General features: G+C 38.7%; 1 protein-coding gene across 7 annotated transcripts in view; it reads left to right on the plus strand.

Annotated features, from left to right (window-relative positions):
- The first annotated feature begins 569 nt into the window (after nt 1-569).
- cic (Putative transcription factor capicua) overlaps nt 570-24,743 on the plus strand; it is an 80,712-nt gene continuing 56,538 nt past the window's right edge. For all 7 annotated transcript variants that reach the window (XM_068359166.1, XM_068359170.1, XM_068359167.1 and 4 more), the window contains exons 1-2: nt 570-665; nt 16,546-19,286. In XM_068359166.1, coding sequence (XP_068215267.1) covers nt 16,637-19,286 — 2,650 coding nt within the window. In that variant the 5' untranslated portion in view covers nt 570-665; nt 16,546-16,636. The remainder of the gene's footprint in view (nt 666-16,545; nt 19,287-24,743) is intronic.

The following is a 24,743-nucleotide window of genomic DNA, read 5'->3' on the forward strand; positions in this document are numbered from 1 at the left end:
TCGTGGAAAGAGTTATTTGTTTGACAAAAGTGGACGAAGTAAGATTGGAAGTGTCCGTGTGTGTTTGTAAATGCGTGCGTATGTTTGTATACCCCGAGTATGTGGTAGTCGTCTGCATGAGTAAGTTGAGGCAACCAATGAGTGTGCGCGGTATAGTCACGTGACCAAACACAGACCAATAAACAACTAGCTTGATCGCTCATTCACCCAAGGCTGGATATCATCATGTAGAGTGTATATATGGAAAAAAAGTATTTTATACGGGATTATACGTTATTAATTAAGACATTTTATGATACAGGTAAATAATAAGATTAAGAATATATCTTAACTATTGCTTAGTCTACTAAAAGTTAGAAATAGATAAGGAATTTGAAAAAAATGTGGATAGTCTCTAGATATCTGACCAAAACAAATGAACAAATTACAAAATTTCCTTTGCGTAATTGTAAAATATTATGAATAATATTACTATGATATATTTAATATCTACAAAGGATGTAAAGATTACGTGAAAACAGACAATATTCGTGAAATAACCCTTTCGTTTCCGTTCTACATTCCTGATTGGTTCAGTCTAGGATGGTGATGGTGTAGAGTGAAGTGTCTAAGTGACTCTCGGATCCATATTGGAGGTTGTTTTGGTATATTATTACCCATGCCAGGTGTGTATTATCTTCCAAGTTGTTTATGAATATCTCATGCAGGCCTACACTGCCTCAAATGGCGAAACGCCACGAGCCTTTAGTGGAAAAGACTCGTGATGAGTTTCTTTGTTTCCATCGGCTGGCTCAGAGGAATGGCTACTTACTATTACTACTGCTCCTGCTACTTGGAGGACGGTATTCTGGGCTACTTAGCACGGCCATAGCAATTCCCATTATCTTTCCAGACCCATTCTTATGGCCTTAAAGATTTGAGGTCAATAGAAATGTATTTCATTAGGGGGAATTGCTCGTAATGATATAGTAAAATTGAATCAAAAAGGGATATTTTTGTCAGGCCAAGTGTATGTTGCGGAGACTACGGTGAGGTCTTATGTCATTTTTCATCATCTGCTGTGGTTCCTTATTAAGGGCCAGAATAAATAATATCATCATAGCTTCTATTCGTCGTAACTGTGTGATTTGTAACCGGGTTGACGGTTTCCTCCGTTAAATGACGCCAAGGTAATATGACGTTTTTTAGTACCGTAGGTGAGCAGTGTAGTAATTCATTAGCCCTGTTTTTTTATTTAGTTAAATATCTTAACTAAATATTTATATTGATTGGTTAAGTGTTTGGCTACAAGCGAGTTATCATGCTATAGGCAAGGCTAACTTATCCGTATTCCTTTTCATCTAGACAAGATTACATGTTAACTGAGGCCCTTTAATAAAGTTGGGGCATTTGCAGAACATAAGGACAGACATATCATTGAGGTAATGTTTATTTGGGTTAGCTTGGCTTAGGATATCATGCATAAGTCTACAACTTTTGCCATTTTCCTCTCCCATCCTACTTCATGGTAGTAGATCTGTAACCACACTGTAACGTTAAGAGCCTTCTGCCGTATGATCTAGTTACTAAGGCATTTGGCTAAGTACGGTTGAGTTGGTACTATGGAAGGTTAGTAGCCTGACCTGATCCCGGGTATATGTAGCAAACCTCTACTGTAGCTGAGATGATACAGCATTTTTATTTTGCCCAGTTCAGATTAGCGTAGGTTAAATTTTTAAAACGTGCTTTTCCATTAGGAAGTTGAATTTGTATAGATTAGGTGATTGTGATAGACAGCCTTTGGAGATTATTAAACCACTGCACTTTTTATAGAATTTGGGGAGCCTTCGTATATCGGCGGCCAGTTCCTCACGCGTTCATTAAAAATGGACATCAACTAACCTATCCTTTCTCCCCTAACCTATCCTACGAGTCGTGTCCTTACCTACTTACCTAATGGGGGGCTAACACACCCTGCGACCGCCCTTTACACTGCCGTATTCTAAGTTAGACATAAAAATACATACAGGTGGCCGCTATCATACATACACCCGGAATTCGGATAACAAGTAACATTTATGATAAAATGACCTTTCAATTTCTTGAAATATCAGTGGTGTTTCACTTCAAGCTCCTGAAGTAGCAAGCATTTATGGTGTCACAGGACAAAAAAAAAAGGCTAATATGCAATAGGAATTGGTACCCAATGAATTAGCCTCTGATGAATCTTGCACATATACATCTTGAATTACATGCTGTATATCTTGATAGTTGTAAGCTTTGGTAGACCTTTATCTTGAGATATGGTTTTGCACCTCTTTAGTGCTTCAAGTATTTTATTACTATTACTACTATTACTATTAAATGCTAAGCTACATCCCTAGTTGGAAAAGCAGGATGCTATAAGCCCAGGGGCCCCAACAGGGAAAATAGCCCTGTGAGGAAAGGAAATAAGGAAAAATAAAATATTCTAAGAATAGTAACATCAAAATAAATATTTCCTATATAAACTATAAAAACTTTAACAAAACAAGAGGAAGAGAATCTAGATAGAACAGTGTCCCTGAGTGTACCCTTAAGCAAGAGAACTCTAACCCAAGAGACAGTATAGGAAGGGGGGGGGGGGGATTAATACTTGTTTCAGTAGTTTTCTTGTTGAGTTTCTGGGCAGGGGGATTTGCCTTTCCATCGCCACCTCTTTAATCTTCTTCTTTATTCTATTTCTTTTATTTTCTTCTCTTTTTCTCCCCATCTAATATATTTATTCTTTTATTTTTTCTATTCCTTCTTTCTTAACCCTTTTACCGCCAAAGGACGTACTGGTACGTTTCACAAAAGCCATCCCTTTACCCCCATGGACGTACAGGTACGTCCTTGCAAAAAAATGCTATAAAAATTTTTATTTTCATATTTTTAATAATTTTTTGAGAAAATTGCATTTTCCAAGAGAATGAGACCAACCTGACCTCTCTGTGACGAAAATTAAGGCTGTTAGAGCAATTTAAAAAAAAAATACTGCAAAATGTGCTTGAAAAAAAAATAACCCCTGGGGGTTAAGGGTTGGAAATTTCCAAATAGCCTGGGGGTAAAAGGGTTAAAGAGAACATTTCTATCACCTTCTTTCCCTCTTTGCATGGCTGCTATAATTCTTGTATTTTCTTTCTCGTTGCTGAGGTCTGGACAGTAAAGAAGTCATCGCCTTGTGTTCCTAGACCAAACTTGTAGTTTGTGCTGGATAACTGATGTCCTTTATTGTATTATGGGTTTGTCAGTAGTGAAATGCTCATTTGTATCAATGTAATTTATTTGAATAAGGATATACAGTATATAGATGTTAAATGTCTGGATGAAAAGCATTAAAGGTCTTGTAGTGTTCCCTGATGTTATTTTGTCAAAGGACATTATTATTATTGTTATTAGCTAAGCTACAACCCTAGTTGGAAAAGCAAGATGCTCTAACACCAAGGCTCCAATAAGGAAAAACAGCCCAGTGATGAAAGGAAATAAACAATATAAGAACTAATAACAATTAAAATGAAATATTTCAAAAACATTAACAACATTAAAACAGATATTTCATGTATAAACTATAAAAAGACTTATGTCAGCCTGTTCAACATAAAAACATTAACCATTCCTGCTCATGTTTCAAATAGTTGTTTGGTCATTTATAGTCCATAGTTTTCCTTTTGTGACTTTTTATTCTAGGTATTTCTAATATATGATGATATTAGGTAGTCTTCTCTCTGAACTGCTCCATACATGCATTTCAAACTAGCAAATTTTAAAGCGTCACTCAAAGGTCAGGATGAGGTTACCCTATATTGCAGCTATTAACAAGACCCCTTCAGACAAGGTGTAAGCCCTCCTTGCTTGGGTATTACTTCACTGCCTTGTGGAAGACATTTCAGTCAAATGTCAGATTGCTCTGTGAAGGAAAAGTCTTTTACGAGGATAGAAGAGGTTACCAAATCCTTCCAGGAAGAAACCGCACTGGTCTTACACTGTAGCTGTTCGGGTTTGCCCTGGTGTATACCCCATGCAAGATCCTATTCAGTTTCCATAGATCTTGCTTGTGTTTGTGCTTCATAAGGCTAAATGGGACGTTCTGATTAGACTGTAGCTGTTCGGGTTTGCCCTGGTGTATACCCCATGCAAGATCCTATTCAGTTTCCATAGATCTTGCTTGTGTTTGTGCTTCATAAGGCTAAATGGGACGTTCTGATTAGACTGTAGCTGTTCGGGTTTGCCCTGGTGTATACCCCATGCAAGATCCTATTCAGTTTCCATAGATCTTGCTTGTGTTTGTGCTTCATAAGGCTAAATGGGACGTTCTGATTAGACTGTAGCTGTTCGGGTTCGCCTTGCTGTATACCCCATGCAAGATCCTATTCAGTTTCCATAGATCTTGCTTGTGTTTGTGCTTCATAAGGCTAAATGGGACGTTCTGATTAGACAGTAACAACCATTTGATCCTGCTGAATTGATAATTGTTTGCAAAATTATGATACTGATCGCGCCATTTATTCATTCTACAGTTTAAACTTTTATCATTCTTTCCCTATAATGGCAGCAAAGTGTGTGAAGCAAGATATGGAATTACAGTACTGCTTACTAAGAGATAGGGAAACAAAAAGCTTGAAAATTTGACCCTGGCGTAATCTCCGAACCTAAAATGATTTCTTTCATGTACAGTACATTTTGTTTGCTCGACTTTTGAAGAATGTTAAATACTGTACTGTACTTGAAAATTAGATTAGTATAGGTGTGAGTTTTTTCTGATATATTCCACCTTAGCTATTGTTAGGTTTCACCTGTTATTCTATGTACTGTATGTATAATAGTTCTTCTATTGTCTCACAACATTCAGTTGATGAGAGCTTATGTGTAATAGTGTGCTTTTATGTCTTTACTAGATAATAATTAATATTAAAACTTAGTGTACTTTTGAATTCCTCTTCACATTTAGTACAGTAGTATGCAGGTTTTAAATCGACGACTGTCATGATAGAAAAATAAATCTATCATTCAGGAAAGGCTATTGCCCAGATATATGCTCAATAACAAGTTGACTTTTTTCCACATAATTATTCTCTTTTTGTCATTTTAAAGCTCACACAGATACTTAAACCATTTGACATTATCATTCTTAACCCTTTAACCCCCAGGCTATTTGGAAATTTCCAGCCCTTAACCCCCAAGGGGTTATTTTTTTCCCAGCACATTTTGCAGTATATATATTTTAAATTGATCTAACAGCCTTAATTTTTGTCATAGAGAGGTTAGGTTGGTCTCATTCTCTTGGTAAATGCCTGAATTTTTTCAAAAAATAATCAAAAATATGACAAAAATAATTTTTATAGCATTTTTTTGCAAGGACGTACCAGTACGTCCATGGGGGTAAAGGGATGGCTTTTGTGAAACGTACCAGTACGTCCTTTGGGGGTAAAAGGGTTAAGAGAAAGTGGACATTGTTAAAAAAAACTGAGAGGTACATACAAAGCAGGGTGTGTCTGGTGCTAGTGGTCTCGTTGTTTGTGCCACTCCCATCAAGATATTTTTCATTGTCCTTGTACTAAGGTACATAACTAGTTGGCTTGGAAGTTCATCCAGGCTTCTCTTTCTGATGTCTAATGTCTGTGGCACATTTTAACCCTTTTACCCCCAAAGGACGTACTGGTACGTTTTACAAAAGCCGTCCCTTTACCCCCTTGGACGTACCGGTACGTCCTTGCAAAAAAATGCTATAAAAATTTTTTTTTTCTTCATATTTTTGATAATTTTTTGAAAAAATTCAGGCATTTTCCAAGAGAATGAGACCAACCTGACTTCTCTATATCAAAAATTAAGGCTGTTAGAGCAACTTAAAAAAAAAATATACTGCAAAATGTGCTGGGAAAAAATAACCCCCTGGGGGTTAAGGGTTGGAAATTTCCAAATAGCCTGGGGGTTAAAGGGTTAAGATTAAGGCAAGGTAAAATTGCCAAGTGTTTTTGTAATGAATCTTGTAGGGTTATGTGCTCATGTGTTTCACATGGCACATCAATGCCTTTTTTATTCATTTAGAGCTGAATGCATTGAAAGTAATATAGTGATGATTATAATCTTTGTTATAGAAATTTTAGGCATTGACTAGTGTTTAATTTTCATCACTAGACTATACACTATGGTTATAGACTAGGAACACATTGTTAGGTCTATGTTCTTAGCAACTAAGGTTTTGCAAAACTATTAAGTCTGGGTGGTGGTTCTTACGACTTGATCAAATACGTCTCCCTGGATTCTATTTTCTTTACTGTATACTGAAACTTATAAACAGCTGCTCAAGGAAACAAATTCTATTTTGAGGTTTTAAAGTAACTTGTAGGAGGACACTACAAAATCAAACCATTGTTCTCTAGTCTTGGGTAGTGCCATAGCCTCTGTACCATGGTCTTCCATGTTCTGGGGTATAGATCTCTTGCTTGAGGATACACTTAGGCACACTATTCTATCTTATTAATCTTCTTAAAGTTTTTATAGTTTATATATGAAAGATTTATTTGAATGTTGTTTCTATTCTTAGAATATTTTAATTGTTAATTACTTATCTTTTAGTTTATTTCCTTTCCTCACTGGGCTATTTTCCCTGTTGGAGTCATGGGGTTACAGGATTCTTCTTTTGCAACTAGGGTTATAGCTTAGCAAATAGTAATAATAATAATAACATGGCACAATACTGCAATATAAAGTCAGACCTAAGTGGCTAGAACATGACTGTCATTTGCCAAATTTCATCTGAACTTATAAGCCTCCCTCGACTACAGGTTCCTTATTCCAGACATTCCATCCTACTTATCCTTTCCACAAGCTGCCGAGAAGTAAGAGACTGTTCAGGCCCAATTTGTCTTACTCTACAATCTACCATCACTTGAATCTGTAGCTTTTTTACTTCATTATATTATTTGGGTTTCATTTGTATATCATTGGAAATATTTATCAGTCTATCATATGTACAGGGAGCATCTTTTACATTTATACAAGTACAATATTTTATGCGTATATATATATATATATATATATATATATATATATATATATATATATATATATATATATATATATATATATATATATATATGTATATATGTGTGTGTGTGTGCATGCATGCATGCATGTGTGTATGTATGAATGAATATATACACACACAATACTTTATTTTATTTGTACGTTGTATAAACTGACGTGCAGTATGTTGAACCAACGTTAAGAGGGGTGTAATATATATATATATATATATATATATATATATATATATATATATATATATATATATATATATATATATATATATATATATATATATATATATATACTGTATATATATATTATGGGAAATGCTACATTTTATAAAGATATAAAGATGCTTCTCTTCTGTTTTCCCCTCTCATACATAAGATTACATTTGTTATGTAGTCGATAGTTTCAGTATACTGTATGTGCATTTCACTGCTTTATCAAAGCTTTGCATAGTGGTTTTATGCTCTTTTTACCACTTGAAATGATAAAATAGATCAAAAACTCATTCATAGATCTTGTTAATTAATTGATGATAAGACTGTTTTCACAGGAATCCCTTTTCGTGTCTTCACGTTTAAATATCTAGAACAATGTTGATTAGCTTTTTACCCTTTCTGACATGGTTTGGAGATGTGGTAAAATGTCTGTCAAATCTACAAAATGTCACAACCTAGGTCAAGATTCATGAATTAAATCTTGGAAAATTAGCAGTTTCTCCAAATGTTCTTTGCTTTCTTTTAGGTCCTAGTATACTTAGGCTTTATATTAGGTTAATACTTTTGATAATTGAAATTGTATTACTTGGTTTTTGGCCTTTTTATGTACCAAACTTGCTTACATTGTCGTTCCTATTTTGACAATCTCGGAATCCTCCTAAAGCTCATAACAAGTCTCTCGTATTATAGGAAGTTCTTCTGCATTCATAAGGAGTCACTGTTATAGGATAAGGAGTCACTGTTATAATGAAGGAATCGCAACCATATCAGGCATGTTTGTATGCTTGAGCATTTTTCTTGTATGTTCTCCAGTGAAACCATATCTGTAAGGAAATCTCAGAGAAAACCTACTGCTACACTATTGAGGCAGCAAAATGGTGCTCTTCTAGTTCACATCATTAGTATAGCTCAGGGGAGATAATTTGATGGTTTTATCAATATAATTACGTGAGTGCGTGCTTAGGGTTGTGGTGGCCTATGTGGTAACGTCCTTGCCTGGTAATCGCCAGACTAGGGTTTGAGTCCCGCTCAAACTCATTAGTTCCTTTAGTCGCTGCAACCTCACCATCCTTGTGAGCTAAGGATTTTGAGGTTTGGTGGAGTCTGTAGCTCTATCCGCTGAGTCATCCGTAGCTGTTGCCTAGCCCTCCTTGGTCCTAGCTTGGGTGGAGAGGGGCTTGGGCACTGACCATATATATAATATGATCAGTCTCTAGGGTATTATCCTGCTTGATAGGGCAATGTCACTGTCCCTTGCCTCTGCCATTCATGAGCAGCCTTTAAACCTTTACTGTATGTTGGACATAAGCATTCCACTTAATTTAACTTCATTTGAATTCATATTTCCAAGTATGGATAGTATATGGAGATGATATATGGTATAGTAATTCATGCCAAGTCTTCCATTTGTAAGTTAGGTCGCCATATTTTAATCATTTGTATTGTTGTTGCTTTATCATGAATTTCATAAGGAGCCTTCAGTTTATCTGATTTTATCATCTTCCTTCATTTTTAGTTTTGTAAATTTTGCTAAAAGTATCTTAAGTATAACTGTAAATAGTAAACTCCTTGAGATTAGAAATTATTAGGTATTGTTAGTAGTGGAATATTTTAAAACATTTAATTATGGGTGCAGATTATACTAAAGGCTCCTTGGTACTTATCAGATTTTGCCACATATCAGGAGGCCAGGCCCCTGTAATATCTGATAATTTGAGGGGCCACTCTTCTTATTATTATTGGAACCAGGATAGTAGTGATATGAAGGAATTTCTTATGTTTCTTTTATTTTGTATGTTTACACATGAAAATTGAAAGCAACACATGGCTGGCTTTCCAGTCTCGTCTATCCTAACATGCTTTCACCTCCTTGATCCATGTTCTGGTTCCAGTGACATCTTGAGTTTAACATAGAGGGAAAGATGTACCTTGACCTCAATTTTGGTAGGAGGGGCCAAGGTCCTTCTTGGAAAGGTCTTATTTAGTCATAGCCTCATGTGATAGCTCATTTTCAAAGCAAGGACCTTATGGTTTTGTAGTTCTGTACAGCATTAGACATGGTAGTGAAGGCTTTTTAAAGTTTGAGTAAATCCCATGGTCCAGTTTAATAAAATATTTCCACTATATAGTAGACATATTCATCATCTTTGTACCAATAGATATAATTTATTTCTTCCAAAGTATAAATAGTCTTACAGGAAGAGAAGGTACATAATATTTGCCAATCTTTTTTATACCTTTTGGTTACATAAAATATTCTGTTATCAAACACTATTTATCAGTACTGTATTCCATTGTGGTGGACCACATTGTTATAAGACCTTTCTTTTAAATAAAGTTGTAGTACAGTGTTTTGAGGGAAAAGTATGCATATAATCAAACTGTTGAATCTCTTAAGAAGTAAAGTTTTCTTTGTTTTGACATCTGTTCAAACAGGATTAAACATCAGAGTGCCACATTGTATGAAAGAAGTACCCTATGTCAGTAACTAGATACATTAAACACTATGTATCTCCCATTTGAAGAAGGGTAAATTATATCATTACTTTATAGCATGATCAGGTACTGAATGTCCAGTACTGTACATCTAAGAGTTTAGAACAGTTACAAATTTTGATACATATTTTTTTTTTCTATATATCATAGTCCATGTTTTCAAGAAGGCTGATGTGTTCCAGCTTTATCACTTCTTTCTTGTACAAGTTTAAAGTTTGGTCACAGTACCTCAACATACTGCTACCTTTGAAAAACAATGAAAGTACCTTTTAATATATATGAAGGTTTTATTACATTTTGTTTGGAAACTGCTGGACTAATTATCCAGAAAGCAAGAAGAATAAGATTGTGATTCAGTAGAAGTCAGATACATTATAAAGTTGAGGACTATTGTTGGGTTTGAAAGTACTTTTAGTATTATAGGTCTTGGTACTTTTTACGATCTTGAGATCAGAAGACTGGTTTACAGCAAAATAGGTTCTCTATTAAGAACACATTGTTAAGGCTTTGAAGTATAAATATGTCTTACCTGTAACAATAACAACTTAATAAAGGTGATACTAACTGATGAAGGTATAGTTGGTGGAGTGGAAAAGATAAGACTAAATTCCCATATTGATAATGGCAGCCTATATGGCCATTAGGTTGTTTTCCATTCCTTTGACTAGGATTCTGCGGAGAAGAAAAGGAAGAGTATATAGGGATTGGTGTTCCACAGGTCACAAAGGTCTGTGAGAATGAGAGGCTAGACAGGTCCTTGGAAGCTGTCCCTCTTCAGCATGAGCAGCTTATGAACAAATACAGCCTCCCTTTGCCCAGAGTGAAAAACATCTTTATAGCTTGAGCCTCAAGCTATAGGCTAAATGCCACCTGGTATAAATTTTATCTGTTCAGGATCGGTAGGCTCTCTAAAGAATTTATCAATGAAATCTCTTACTAGAAGGTAACCGGTCATGTAAAAAATAAAGCCACCAAAGAATGATGCTTCTACAGAGAACAGTCCTGAATCCTGTAAACTCCACCAGTGATGCTCAGGAAGGGAAAAATGTATGTGCGGCACCCGTGGAACAATCACAGTCTTTGCTCGTACCTCGTCCATTCATACAAAATCCAATGTCTCAACATAATGGAGATGGATTCAGCTATTGGCAGGTTGAAGTCTAGCCACGGATGTTTCCCACAAGAGGCTTGGAGAGTCTTTTAGTGCAGTTAATACCTTAAACTAAACTTTCAGGATTGAAGCCATATCTTATTGAAGACCTTAGTAACAGAGAAACCCTGTCCTTGGTGACATCGAACCTTGCCTTCTTTTAAGATGTGCAAAAGGCTTTCGCATAACTAGCTACACAAGGATAATTTCTTATGTGGTTGGGAATTGGTCATACTGCACTTGAGGATGGCCAAAGTAAAATGGTACATGGAGTACAGAAACATCTTCCATCTTCCCAGAGAAAAGGGAAACCACATTAGAATCAGGTAAAAATGATGGGACTGATCTCCAACTTGTGGGCTTATTCTGTTGGGAGGGAGGTTGTCGCTTGTCAGGGTGTGGATTGTGGTGGCTGATGTGGTAATGTCCCTGACAGGTAAACGTCAGACTGGGGTTCGAGTCCCTCTCAAACCCGTTAGTTCCTTTGGTCGCCGCAATCTGACCATCCTTGTGAGCTAAGGATGGAGGTTTTGGGGGAGCCTATAGGTCTATCTTCTGAGTCATCAGCAGCCTTTGCCTGGCCCTCCTTAGTCCTAGCTTGGGTGGAGAGGGGTCTTTGGCACTGATCATATGTATATATAATCAGTCTCTAGGGCATTGTCCTGCTTGCTAAGGCAATGTCACTGTCCCTTGCCTTTGCCATTCATGAGTGGCCTTTAAACCTTTAATGTCGTATGTCTCCAAGGCCTTATGACTATTGTAGTGTGTGTCTAAGGGAACACTCTAAGATTGTAATCTCCTGGATTGGTTTCTGGTAGTACCATTGGGCTGGCATGACCCCCATCAAACATGTTGTACTTCAGAATGCTATATCAAGGAGGGGGATGAGCGTCGGCTTTCGCAGTTATGACAGAAAAAAATGAGAAAGAGGCTGACTTCCTCCTGCTTCAAGTTGTAGGATGTCCTCCAGCTATTTAGGACATTGGCTGTTGAGAAGGCTTTTAGTCGGACTGCAGGGGCCACTGCGAAGGCTCTCCAGATCCATGTCAAGATGAGATTGGCACAGTCTTTACCTGTGTTCTAACAGCAGAAGAGGGAGCACCCAAGGACTGAGTCTGCATGGAATTTGCCATGAGAAGAGCTGATTAAAGATCACAGCGGCAAGGGAATTAACAGCTTAACCTTCTGGTGGAGATAGGATTTCCTAATGTGGAGAATTAGCAGTCTCAAGTGAGACCAAAATTAAGGATGTCACCGACAAATAGGAAGAGGTGGGGGAATGGCAGAGGTGTAAAAGGCAACTGCCTCCCTTAGTAATGAACGAGTATGACCTGAGGTGGTAGTCTCAGAAAAGTAAGACTGAGGCAGGCATCACTACTAAACTAAAGTTGCTGGTGAAGGAGGTTTGGAAAATCCATAGACCAAGTAATTCATAGATGCAACCGAGAATCTTTGATGAATTATGCTTATACATCAGTTTATGGTTGAAGATGTGCAACTACTCATGAGACCACTTGCTTTCCCCTATGCTTGGATTTTGTGGGAACATTGCTGACTTTGATAAGATGGACGCACCGTAAGTGTAAACAATTAGGACTACCATACATTTTTTGGCATCCAATTGTAGGTGAAGATAAAATTTTTTGTTCTCCAAATGAAAATGAATAATGTGTTGTTTCAGCAGTAGTACAGCATTCAGGATGGTAGTGCGACCTTATTTCACCCTGAAAAAACTACCTGCTAGATAATGGCAACAATTGGTTGAACATCTCTCATCTAAGGAGAAATTTGTTTCTCACAGACATCACCAGCGATACCTTCAGTGGTGTCTGAACAAACACAGGTCAGCTGCCATTGACCCACCACACTGATCTTGTTCTGTTGAAGTAGGATGTACAGTCAAGCTGGGTGGTTGGATGACGAGAACCTCATTAAGGGGACTTTTTTTAGGATCCTCCTCGGGAAATGTTGCCGTTAACCAATAACAAGACGCGTCGAAGGAGGGATGAGTTGCACATCTGAGGAACCAAACTGTTGGTCCGATGAAGAAAGCGCCTGTGCATCAACTGGTTATAGATGAAGATAGCACTCCTGGTGCTGTAAGCATTTCAGTCAGTGCCTGATAGGTCACTTGCTGGCATTGATGAGTGACAACACGATCATACTGGCTTATGGCATTAAGCAAGGAGGTACCATTTCACAGCACCTGTGTGAGTTAGTGAAGCATTCATGCACATGGGTGCTCCAAAATGCAGTGGAGCTGTCAGCCAGATTAATTCCAAGTGAGAGGAGTATAATTGCCAACAAGCTCATTTGTCTTGGACAAGTTATAGGAGTGGAATGGCCCCTTCATCATCTAGCAGAGGAGCTTTTGACTCTGTGCGGTTTCCTGACAATCGACGTGTTTGTGACCCAGCTCATCAGAAAGCTTCTTACCTTCTGCTCTCCAGTACCAGACCCATCAGCAGCTGTAATAAATGCTTTGCAACATCCATGGAACAGCACCAACATCTATGCTGTTCTGCCTGATTCACAGAATAATCAACTGAATGTTGACTACTACGAATCTCAGAGAGTAACACTGGTGGCTCCCAAAGGGCCACACACATTGAATGATACCTAGACTTGCTGGCGCTCCTAATCGAGGTACCGAGAGGTCCCACTATGGCCAAACCTGCGTTCTTAGCTCCACCAGCAGAGGTACCTCAATGCAGTAATATCCATGTCACTTCACAGGTGGATACTATCCAGTATCTCCTTTGCAGACATCTTTCAACCAAAGTAGCACATCTTCTGCGGTAGTGTCGTAGGGGGTTCCTTCTCTGGTCGAAGCTTTTCTGCAACTGATGGCAAATTTTCTCATCTACCTTTGCTGGGAAAACCACCTCAGAGTCTCAGTGTTGAAGGTCTTTCGGTCAGCCTTGAATCATGTATTCAGACTAAGGGTCTTGAATCTTTCCTCTTCATGAAGAGCTTCAAGAAGTCTTGTCTTTGTAGGGAACACGGACATCACTAGAATTCTCAGGTCCCTCAAGAGGGTCCTGTTTAAACCTTTGAGGCACGCAGCAGATAAAGATCTGACACTCAAGGTAGTCTTCTTCCTTGTCCTAGCCTTGGCGAAATGATTAGACGAACATAGAATTTCTCATGTCATCTGTAATTTTTTATCTAATCAGTCATATGTAGGGATGGAAGAAGCTTTTGTTTTCCTTCGTTCCTGAGTGTGCTGCAAAGACTCATAACCCCACCAATCATGACACCAAGTTCGAGTCCTTCATCTTCACCTTTAAGGATCCGACTGATGATTCAGATGATATGCTTTTTTGTCTTGTCAGAACACTAATTAAAGCAGATTCAGCCCTTCAGACTTCAACACCAAAATGGCAACAAAATTTTTTCCCGAGTGCTGACAGCTCCAAAAAAATAGATCTTTAGTTATACCACATCCTTCTGGTTTTAAGAAACTCTCAGTTGAGATATGATGACAGTATGTTTCATTAGCTGAAAATCCAGAGGAACGCGTTCAAGCTCATGAAGTCGCGATAGGACTGGGTCAATGCCAGCCGTCAGGAATAGCATGTCAGTGGCACAAGTTGTGAAGGCTCAGGTTTGGAATACTAGACCACCTTCATGTCCCACCCTCTGCAGGAGATTACCCACAAGTTCCTGGACATGCTCTGGCTGGGACCAGTGGAAGCTGCTCAGTAGGTTGTTTAGCAAGCCTAGGTCCTTCACTGGCCAAAAAACATCTCATTCTTTTTCCTCTCCTCTTTCTCCTCCATTGGGGGTGCTGCAGTTGTGCCCCTAATTGCTGTATCGGACATTTATGCAGTTGAGCAATGTTTTTATTCAATTAAAGACAAAAGTATCTCCCCCGTCCATCGTCCTACGACAGAGAGGCTGGACATTGGTAGAGTATACTACACAACCCTTTTTTTTTTAGATTAACCATATATTTCAAAATACCATATCCTCTTTAGGATATGCGTTCGTTAATCTATGTGGACAGAAACATAGCCTATCACCTGAGAAACTTTACTTAGGTTGTTAGGAAGAAATTAATATGTATTTTTCCTGATTATATAAACCTAAGCCCTTTAAATTACACTTACTCGCCTAGGTGAATGTCAAAATGGGTACTAAGTTTGCAGGCAAGGGGACTGGGCTTCACCTCTCGCCGGTAACAACCGACATCTTGTTATAAATTTCAATAGCCGAGTTCCAGCTATGGTGAAGTCATATTCCTATTAAAAGATTCAGTTATGTATAGTTAGGAAAAGTACAAATTACTTTTAAAAGATTTTATATTTTTCTAATATTTTTGGTTTGGTACCAGTACTATTTTCATATTGAATGATAGCATGTATTTTCTTATTTTATATTAAAAGAATTTTTAGTACTTGTTCTTTTTTTGTCCCTCTTAATGTTTACTGTACAACGGAGGGACTGCCGCAAGATTGCATAAAATTACATAAAATGTGGATTTCATTTTCGTAATTGAAATGTAAGGATGAGCGACAAAGTCTAACATGACATAAGGGGAAACAACATAAACAATGGTATTACTTTATAAACGTTAATGATTAGTGGTTTGACCTTGAAAACAATATTTTTTTTCCAACATATCAAAACGAAGAAAAATAATATGCTTAGAACTTCTCACAAACGGGAGATATTGATGACAACAACCCAATACAATTTCTAAGAGCAAATCACAAGATTATAAGGAGTACAGATAGAATTAAATCAAATGAGTTAATCCTTTTACCCCCAAAGGACGTACTGGTACGTTTCACAAAAGCCATCCCTTTACCCCCATGGACGTACCGGTACGTCCTTGCAAAAAAATGCTATAAGAATTATTTTTTTCATATTTTTTATAATTTTTTGAGAAAATTCATGCATTTTCTAAGAGAATGAGATCGACCTGACCTCTCTATGACAAAAAATAAGGCTGTTAGAGCAATTTAAAAAAAATATACTGCAAAATGTGCTGGGAAAAAAATAACCTCCTGGGGGTTAAGGGTTGGAAATTTCTAAATAACCTAGGGGTAAAAGGGTTAATAAGCAATCAATGCTGCCTAGTAAAACTAAGTCTAGAGATGGGGCCACGTAAAATTGGAAGTCTCGTAAAACAGCGAGCAGTAAAGGGATGACACTATCAGTTGGCAGACAAATCATCTGAGTGAGGATTTCCTGAATTTTTACCAATGAGCCAGGCAAGATTGGGATTTATTATGTTTATAGAATTAGGGCCATTTGTTATGGAGTTTCTGATAACGTAAGTTCTTGATGAGAGGAGTTAATGGTAAGAGCATGGATCAAAAGGAAACTTCAAGTTGATCCAGTGTACAGTATTCTGAAAATATATATCTTTGGTATTTGTTTTAACCTCATTATTATCTAATGTCTCAATTTCTTTTAGAATACATTATTATGGTGCTGTAATTGTATGTATCACAAGACTTTTGTAGTGCATTACAGTACTGTACTTAAATGTACTGGTTATAAAAGACTGTGCTGATGAATTAGTGATTAGCTTTTAGATTTAGATATGATAGACTGTTATTATTAGTTTATGGACAAGTTTTATTATAGGTAATATGATTGCAGGATATATTAATAAAAGAAAATTTTCTCTTCCAGAATTGTGCGAGGGCATCTGGCATGACGGTTGGCTGGTGGACTGGTGAGCCACCAGTGGTCCTCCCCATCCTAACTATGGCTGACCGACAGGATGAATAGGCGCGGCGGCAACCGAGCCAAACGCACAGCAGAGTCCAAGGCTACGGGTAACACTGGCCGGGGAGCTCGACCCAACTCCCGCCGGGAGAGTGACCTACCAGTGCCTGCCACTAGCCAAGCTTCATCCATACATGCAGCTACTTCTGGAAGTAGTGGCAGTAACAGTTCATCTCATGGCAAACACGGCAAAGATGATGTCCAACCAGAGTCCTTGAGAGGGGCCGGAGGTGGAGGAGGAGGGAAAGATGACTTGCCGGGTAGTAATGGTGGCCTCGAGTCGGGCCATGATAGGGGTTCTTCCTCACCAGCTGTGGGTGATGGTCATGCTGTAGGTGGTAGAGGTAGCACAGGTGAGGCCACCACCATGCCGGCGGCCACTGTGAGCCGCGCTCAGCCTGTGAGTGCCAACAGGAGTGTGACGACAACATCTGCAAGCACCGGTGGCACTCCTTCCGGTGTGAGGGAAGAGAGGGCGCAACCTGTCCATGATGTTTGTAAGTTGCCTAAAAAGCGAAAATTTGATCCATCAGAGCTTGAGGATATGCAGGAGCCTCCAAAACCTGTCATGGTAAAGAGTCATAATAATGCCATCACCATTAGTGCTAGTGGAATATCGCCATCCCTGCCAATGGGGACAACACCGGCTTCAAGTTTAGCTCAATCTTCTGCATCATCACTGTCTTCAGTTACAAAGAATCCTATTTTCACTACAACTACCACCACTGCCAGGAATTCAATGATGCCAGCTAATGGCAGAAGTTCATTGGTGCTGCCTCCATCAGAAAGAAATCCTTTAGCTCCTCCTCCTGTGGTTGATAGAAGTTCCTCTTTGTCAACCACCATAAGTGTATCAGACAATCCACAAGATTTAAGAGTCAACATGATTTGTGATGGTATTGGGAATGGCAGTAGTAATAATGGAAGTGCTAATATTATTAATATCCAGGAAAAAAGCAAGATTGAATGTGCCCTTCCTAATCAGCCCCTTGACATGAGTGGTGGTGGAAACCATCCCATGACACACTTGGTCAGTCATAATCCTATGGGTCCTCAAGTGTTAACTGTACAGCCTCAGTCACTGCCTCAGACAAACAACCAAATAAAACTTGTGCCTGCTCCTCAAGCCCTGCCCACCTCTCACACTGCCACCACATCAACGCACATAATTCATCCCCATCAGGCCACTCTAGTTACGATTCCACAGTATCAGCAAAGCTCACAGCAGTTGCAGTTGCAGCATCAACAACATCAGCAGCAGCAGCAACAACAGCATCAACAGCAGCAGCAGCAGCAGCAACAACGGCAGAAAATTCAGCATCAAATTCAACAACAGCAAATCCTCCAGCAGCAGCAGCAGCAGCAGCAGCAACAACAGCAGCAGCAACAGCAGCAACATCATCATCATCATCAGCAACAGCAACATCACCAGCAGCAGCAGCAGCAGCAGCATCAGCATCATGAACAGCAACAGCAGCAACATCAACTTCATCAGATTCACATACAACAACAGCAGCAAAGTCAGCCACCACCACAGCAGCAGCAGCAACAGATGCAACGTCAGCCATCTCTTCCTCAGCCTTTGTCGGCGTCTCAGATGCCTCATCAGTTAAGTGGATCAGGTCATCATGCAGTGCATCTGCCATCTCACTTGGTTCCTCCTATGGCTCACTCTCATTCCAACCCACAGCAACAAGGCACCTCGAATCGTCCCTCACAGTCACCCAGTTCCAAAGTAGAATTCTCCCAGCCAAAGGAATATCCCAGTTATAAGAGTGTGGTTGATGCAGCGGCCCAAGCAACTCTCCCTCCCCACCACATTCCTGGGGAAACGAGGGAAGGTGGGGAAGTGCCTCGAACTCCAGAGATGTGGTCCTCGCAACAGGGTATTACAAGAGCACCTGTAGAATTAGGTGAATGGAAAGGGCATCGAGTTTTAGCCAAGCGTGGTCAGCATTATTACCCTGCAGTTATTTGCAGTGTTAAGAATGGCTGTGATTTACTAGTTAGGATTGACGCTGATCCCACCTGTGAAATTTGGTATACTAATGTTTTTACTTCAACTACAAAATTCGATGTGATAAGTGACGCAGTGCCATCTGCAAAACAATTAGTCGAAGGTGCGCCCGTAGTAGTGAGACTTGACAAAGAGCAACAAATGTTCGTGGAAGGTGTAGTGTATGAACGGCAAGGCTCTGGCACTACTCAGTACTTAGTGCGCATTAGTGGTGAAGCCAGTAGCCGTGACCAATGGCTTTTGCGACCCCATATGAGGTTGTTGCAGCCCCCATGGTGGGAAGATCTAGAACCTCATGGGCAGACAGCGGTAATGTCTGCCGGGGCTCATTATAGTTCCCATAAACCAAGCAGTTACCTTCAAGCAGGCTTCCAGGAATCCCCTGCTGCTCCCCCTCACCCAATCCCTACCGGTCCTAGCTACCCTATGGTGGCTGCCACGTATGGAACCGTCACGCCGCCTAACCATGTGACACCTCCTGGCAGCTTTGCCATGACGCCCGTCAGTGGACAATCGGGCTCGGCTGGACTCAGTTCTGGATCCGAAGAGTTACGTCGGCGAACCTTGGATGATTATGACAGTGATGATGATCTCAGAAGAGAAGATATTACTTTCCCATCTGATACAGGTAAGGTTGTAAGGTTCCGTAGAAATTTTGTACAGTAAATATGACACTCAATAGCATTATTTAATAATACAGTACATTAATTGCTTTGCTTTGTTTTTTCAGAGGGTCAGGTTTTTCATTGTACAGTACTGTATATTGCAATGTTGGCCCATCATGAACATCCATATCTTTCCTATGAATATTTGGCAGTTCCTCCCTCATGGTTGCAGAGATTTTGGACAGTACAAAAATAGACAATTGTGGGTGGATTTTCATGAAGGGATAATGTCAATGAACCAGCCTTGGTATGTCAGTTGGCTTTTCAGATTTCCCCTAACTCTGACTCCTATGTTGTTGAAGGGATTTAAAAAGAATTTATTATAAAGGTATACCATCAAATAGAGATCTCCATGAAGGAAGCTCTAGCACTGGATTGCTGTCTGTCTTTTGGTTAATTGGTGTGGGTATCGTACGTACCTTGTCATCCTATATCCCCTTTCTCAGTTTAAGGACTCTTGTTAGACTTGATCCTAGGGTCGACCATCATGCATGCTGTATTTGGGAATGAAAGACTGTACGTCTGTATCTGTAAAGTCTATCCTGTTATTGCAGCCTCTGTAAATTTAAATCATTATCCATAAATGTGCATTAAGGGAGATCCTTTTGAGTACAAGTGTACCTGTAATATGTAATTGGTCATCTCAACCCTTTTTTCACTATTTAGAGGATTTCAATTAATCTTTCTTCTAAGGTAGAATGTTATACACATCTGTGTATGAATGTAGTTATTCTTACACTTCTTCCATTTGTGTGTTAGTTATAGTTATTACAGTATTTTAAGAAATGAATCTTACACAACATTCATTTCACCATAAAGCAATAAAAGTGGTAGGGTTGTGTCTTGCCATACTATCTTATATCTCGAGAACCAATGCCACACTAAATTTCTGCCATCTTGAAATGGTCATTCTTATTTTGTTGGTACTAGTTTGTCATGCATCTCTTTGGTGATGCAGATTTTATTAGCAGATCTTTTCTGCCCTATGTCAGGTTTTTTATGGCAGTGTGGCTTTATTACGTATTTAACTTGATATTTAAGGGGGTGTCTTTTGAAATAGGATCTTTTCAGTCTATAATTAGGCTTACATGTATTGTACTTGAATGAATTGTACCAGACTAAGTTTGACACAAGATATGCTTTTCCTGTTGATGGAAAATTTGTATGATTTCAGTATTGATTTGATAAGTATATGGATTTCCCAGAACAAGTGTACTGTATTAGATTCACTAATTATTGGATCAGATGGGAACAAGAAAAAAAGGGTGTAGAACATTTAGCGTATTTCATGCCGTTCGTCAGGCGGTCGTGTAACTAAAAGCAGTCTTTTGGTTTTAGTTGATGTTACTAGTTCTCATTCTTTTACTGTAAACAATTCACTCTTTAATGTTAAAGGTACAAGACTTAATAATTCTAGGGTTCGCTTTTCTCCCTTCCCATCTTAAATGCCCCTTAATTCTCTTAGATAATTTATTGGCTTTTCATCTATAGAATTTAACCTTTCAATGGTAGTTTTAATTGATAGCCCTCATTTCAAAGACAAAATAAACAAGAAATTTTCAGATTTATCTTAATCCTTGATAAAAACCATGGCTAGATATTCAGTTTTATAAGTACGGTAATGCTAGGATAGGTAACCCCAGGGAGCTCGAGGTAGACATTCCTCAAGCTTCTCCTAACAGAGGAGAGAGAATTAAATCCGGGTAACTTATTTTCAAGTAATTTTCCCAGCACATGTTGGATTGAATTGATTGATCTTTATTTGCTAAGTAGAGGGAAAAAGCTGGAGGTTAATGCATCTGAGGATGAATTGAAAGGATGTTTGCCTCGATGTAAAACTTGTTTTTGAGCTTATGCTAGTGTCAGCCGGTAGCGTTCACTTGAATTTTGGTGTAATAACATGAGAATTAAAGGTATTAGGGTCCTTTGATGCTTTTTGAATAGGTTATGTTTCCCATGGCTAGGTAAGCCATACATTAGTTGAACGCTGGAAATATTTGAGCTCCTCAGGTAAATTCTGAATCCTTTAAGAATGTCTTTGAAGTGGGAGTCTTTCGCTTCGCAAATTTGCTTTTGAGAGGCTCATGTTTGTGCTAAACATTTCACAGGTATGTGTTTATCATCCTCAAATTTTTTATTGTTTTTACAATCCTCTTGCCATGTAGGTCGTAATTTCGAGCTCTCCAAAGTTGCCACTACTGTAATGCAAATAGGCTTTGCCCAGAGTACTGTACTGTATACCTATGGCAAGTAGTCTTGAAACCAAGTGCGCTTGGCTTTTGAACACTGTTCCTCTGAAGATCACAACATTTTTGGTTTCTCTATTAGATTGCATCGTGCTTCTTTATTGGGCGTTAGATTTATCGCATCTCAATTTTTACGCCATGTGTTACAAGGCTACAAGGCGGAGGGCACTCTAGTTGAGGCTGTCTGCAAGTCTCTGGCTTTTTTTATCGCCTTTTAAACACCTATGAATTGCACAAAAAACTCTATGGGGAAGATGGAATCACTTTTCCAAATACTACATAGCCCTTTTGCATCTCGGCCCGGTTGTAATAGAGTTAATTGCACCTCTGAGTCTAACAATAATTCTGCCTGTAATTATTTTGACAATTGCTCCAATATGTCTTGCACTTCATGTGCATATGGTGTCACATGCTTGTTACACCTGTGACTAAAAAGGATTTTGAATTTCTCGCCAATAGGTATCTTGAATATAGCATCGGTCAAGAGAACTGTCAGTCTTAAATTTTCTCTAGGTGCAGAAGGTTATCGTCAGGAACACAAATGCTGTTTAGTTTGCTACTAAAGAAATAAATTGGAGGGGTTTCTGCGATTATCATTACTCTGGTAGTAGAGTCCAAATTAGTTCTGGATTTTGTTTAAGCAAATTTATAATAAAATTCTCCTCCGTTGTCATCAGATGCTTTTATCTTGGAACAAGAGCACATTTATGAGAGTGAATGGTCCTCACCAAATACACAGAGAGTACCGTATATGTACTCCATTGGGACCAAGACTTCAAAGATAATGTGAAAGATCAGACTGCAGGAAAAATGGCACATAGCTTCTCTCATTTTGAAATAGCCTACTATTATCACATGGTGGAGATTTTTTTTAGTGCTCCCTATAGAAGATTTAAAATTTTCTTCTTTAATTGAATTTTTTAGAAGTTAAGAATTTTGGTTCACGTAAGGTATTATTAGCTAACTTCTCAGAGGCCTAGAGAAGGATTATAGAAGTTTTACCTTTGCAGCTTTCTCATTAGTGGTTACTGTACCAACAATCTTCTGGTGAAGATTTCAGAATAGGTCCTTGGATGGAAACAAATATGTTTGTAGTACTGTATTATCTTTAGTGGTTAGACTGCGTGCCGGATAAAAGAGCCAGTGGAAAATTCAATGCATCTCCTAACTGGATAGTCAGCAATAAGGAACAGTTGTGTTGTTTTAATAAATTTGTGATGGAATCACAAAAGACAGAATTTTTGGCTCCGTCATTTGGTCCTCTGCTAGTTCCAACGAGACAAGCACCAATTTTGAAGCAGGTCGTGAAAATGACAATTTGACTTCTTTGCTCAGACCTTCAAGGGTGCATCTGCACAACCAGGCAGTGCCCAAGAGGCAAACAATGTTACCAGGCATTGATGAGTGTCAAGAATAAGAAGTGAAGATGTTAGAAGTGCAAAAACTAAAGGCGAGAATCTACGCCCATTTATTTTTGTCACAAAATACACCATCCTTCAATTTCCATGAGAAAATATTCTGCCGAGACAATTTGATTAATAACAGGTGGTTTTTTTTTTTTTTTACCCTATTCTCAATTTCTTCTCTCTTTAGTAGTCGTGATACTAGACATGTTGACTGAAGTACAATACCAAAAATCTAAAAGCCAATGTCATATGATAAATATAACATTTCAGGGATCTTTTGCCTGCTAATGTTGTCACTAAATTCCTGAAGTACAAACACTTAAACTTGTGTTCTTGATTCTGATGTCATTAGTGATTATTCACGCTCTCTGTTGTGTTCTGGTAACATTATTTACCCGATAGTCACTGCCCGGTCGTGTGGATGCACGTTTCGACTTCTGTCAGTAAACCTAGGCCATTTTATCTTTCGATGTTGTCACCTACCTCATCTACTAGCAAGAATGTTAGGACCCAGCATATGTCACGACTTTCTAAATGTCCCATTCGTACAACCAGAGGATGAGCAACGGGGGAAAAAAAAGTATAACTGCTACTAAATGTTAAGAAGGATTCTAGCAGCCTGTAAGACTGAAGGGGGGGTGGGGGGGGTGGTGGGAGGAGTTCTTATCCTTTTCAGATGCATTGGTAGATGTTAGATGTAGAACTTAAGGGTTGTTCTGGTGGGGAAAGAGAGAATATAACATCCATTTTTAGCAGATTCTGCCGATAGACAGTATCCTTTCCTACTTCCTGCCACAACTGCCAGAAGGCTAATTTGCTGGGAAGAAGTAGAAAATCTAATTGTCAGGAAGACCATTAAAGAAATGAAAACAATTTTGCCGTGGCTTTATAACTGGCTATTCCTGATTCCCAATTTATGAGAGGGATGGAGACCAGGTCTATATATACAGTATCTCAAACTGAACTAATTTTTTTAATTGTGTATTTTTCCATAGAGGCAACCTTGCTCGTTCTAGCGTCCTTTCAAAAGGATAACTGGATGTTCCCATATTTCCTTCAAATATTCGTTCTCTTGTCCCAGTCTATCCTGTGTCTTAAAAAGTTTCTGCTGTTATATTCAAAGGAAAGACTTTTCAGTTCAGTTACCTTTGTTTTAGTTTTGGCACAAACCCTATAAGTATTTTCTAGTTACCTAAATGGATACATCTGTTAGAAGACCAAGTTCTTCATTACTTGAACCTAGACAATGGGCTTGAACTGGTGAATTCTAGACTATCCATAATTTCTTCAAAGAGAAAGTCAATTCATTCTCTGTAACAACAACAGGCTCTGTACTTCAATTGGTGCAATTCCAAGAGTTTTTTGGACACCAACTCCTCTTTCTACAATATTGTAATTAACTCCTTTTGTTTCCTCGGTTGCAACAATGAGGGGTTATAGTTCTTATGTTAGCATCAGTACTGCTGTGCACAGGTTTGGATTTTGCCAAAAATACAGTGAACAATGATTATATTAGATTCTTCATTATTGAGGATCCCAAATTTTGGACCTTGTCTTAATGTGCCTGTTGGGTCCCGAGTATGAGCCCATAGAGTTAGGTGATGGAGTTAAGGTTCTTTGAATTGGTTAGGTCAGTACTTTGATTTCTTTAGAGAGTTTCTGTTGAAGAGCTTTCGTCTGGTTTTAGTTGATGGCAGTCTTCCGGGGTGAGATAATACTCTTAAGTAGGTAAATGGAATCCTCAGCTTTACAAGTCTTCTCACTATTT

This window comes from Palaemon carinicauda, chromosome 35 (genome assembly GCF_036898095.1).
Source record: "Palaemon carinicauda isolate YSFRI2023 chromosome 35, ASM3689809v2, whole genome shotgun sequence".
Classification (NCBI taxonomy): domain Eukaryota; kingdom Metazoa; phylum Arthropoda; class Malacostraca; order Decapoda; family Palaemonidae; genus Palaemon; species Palaemon carinicauda.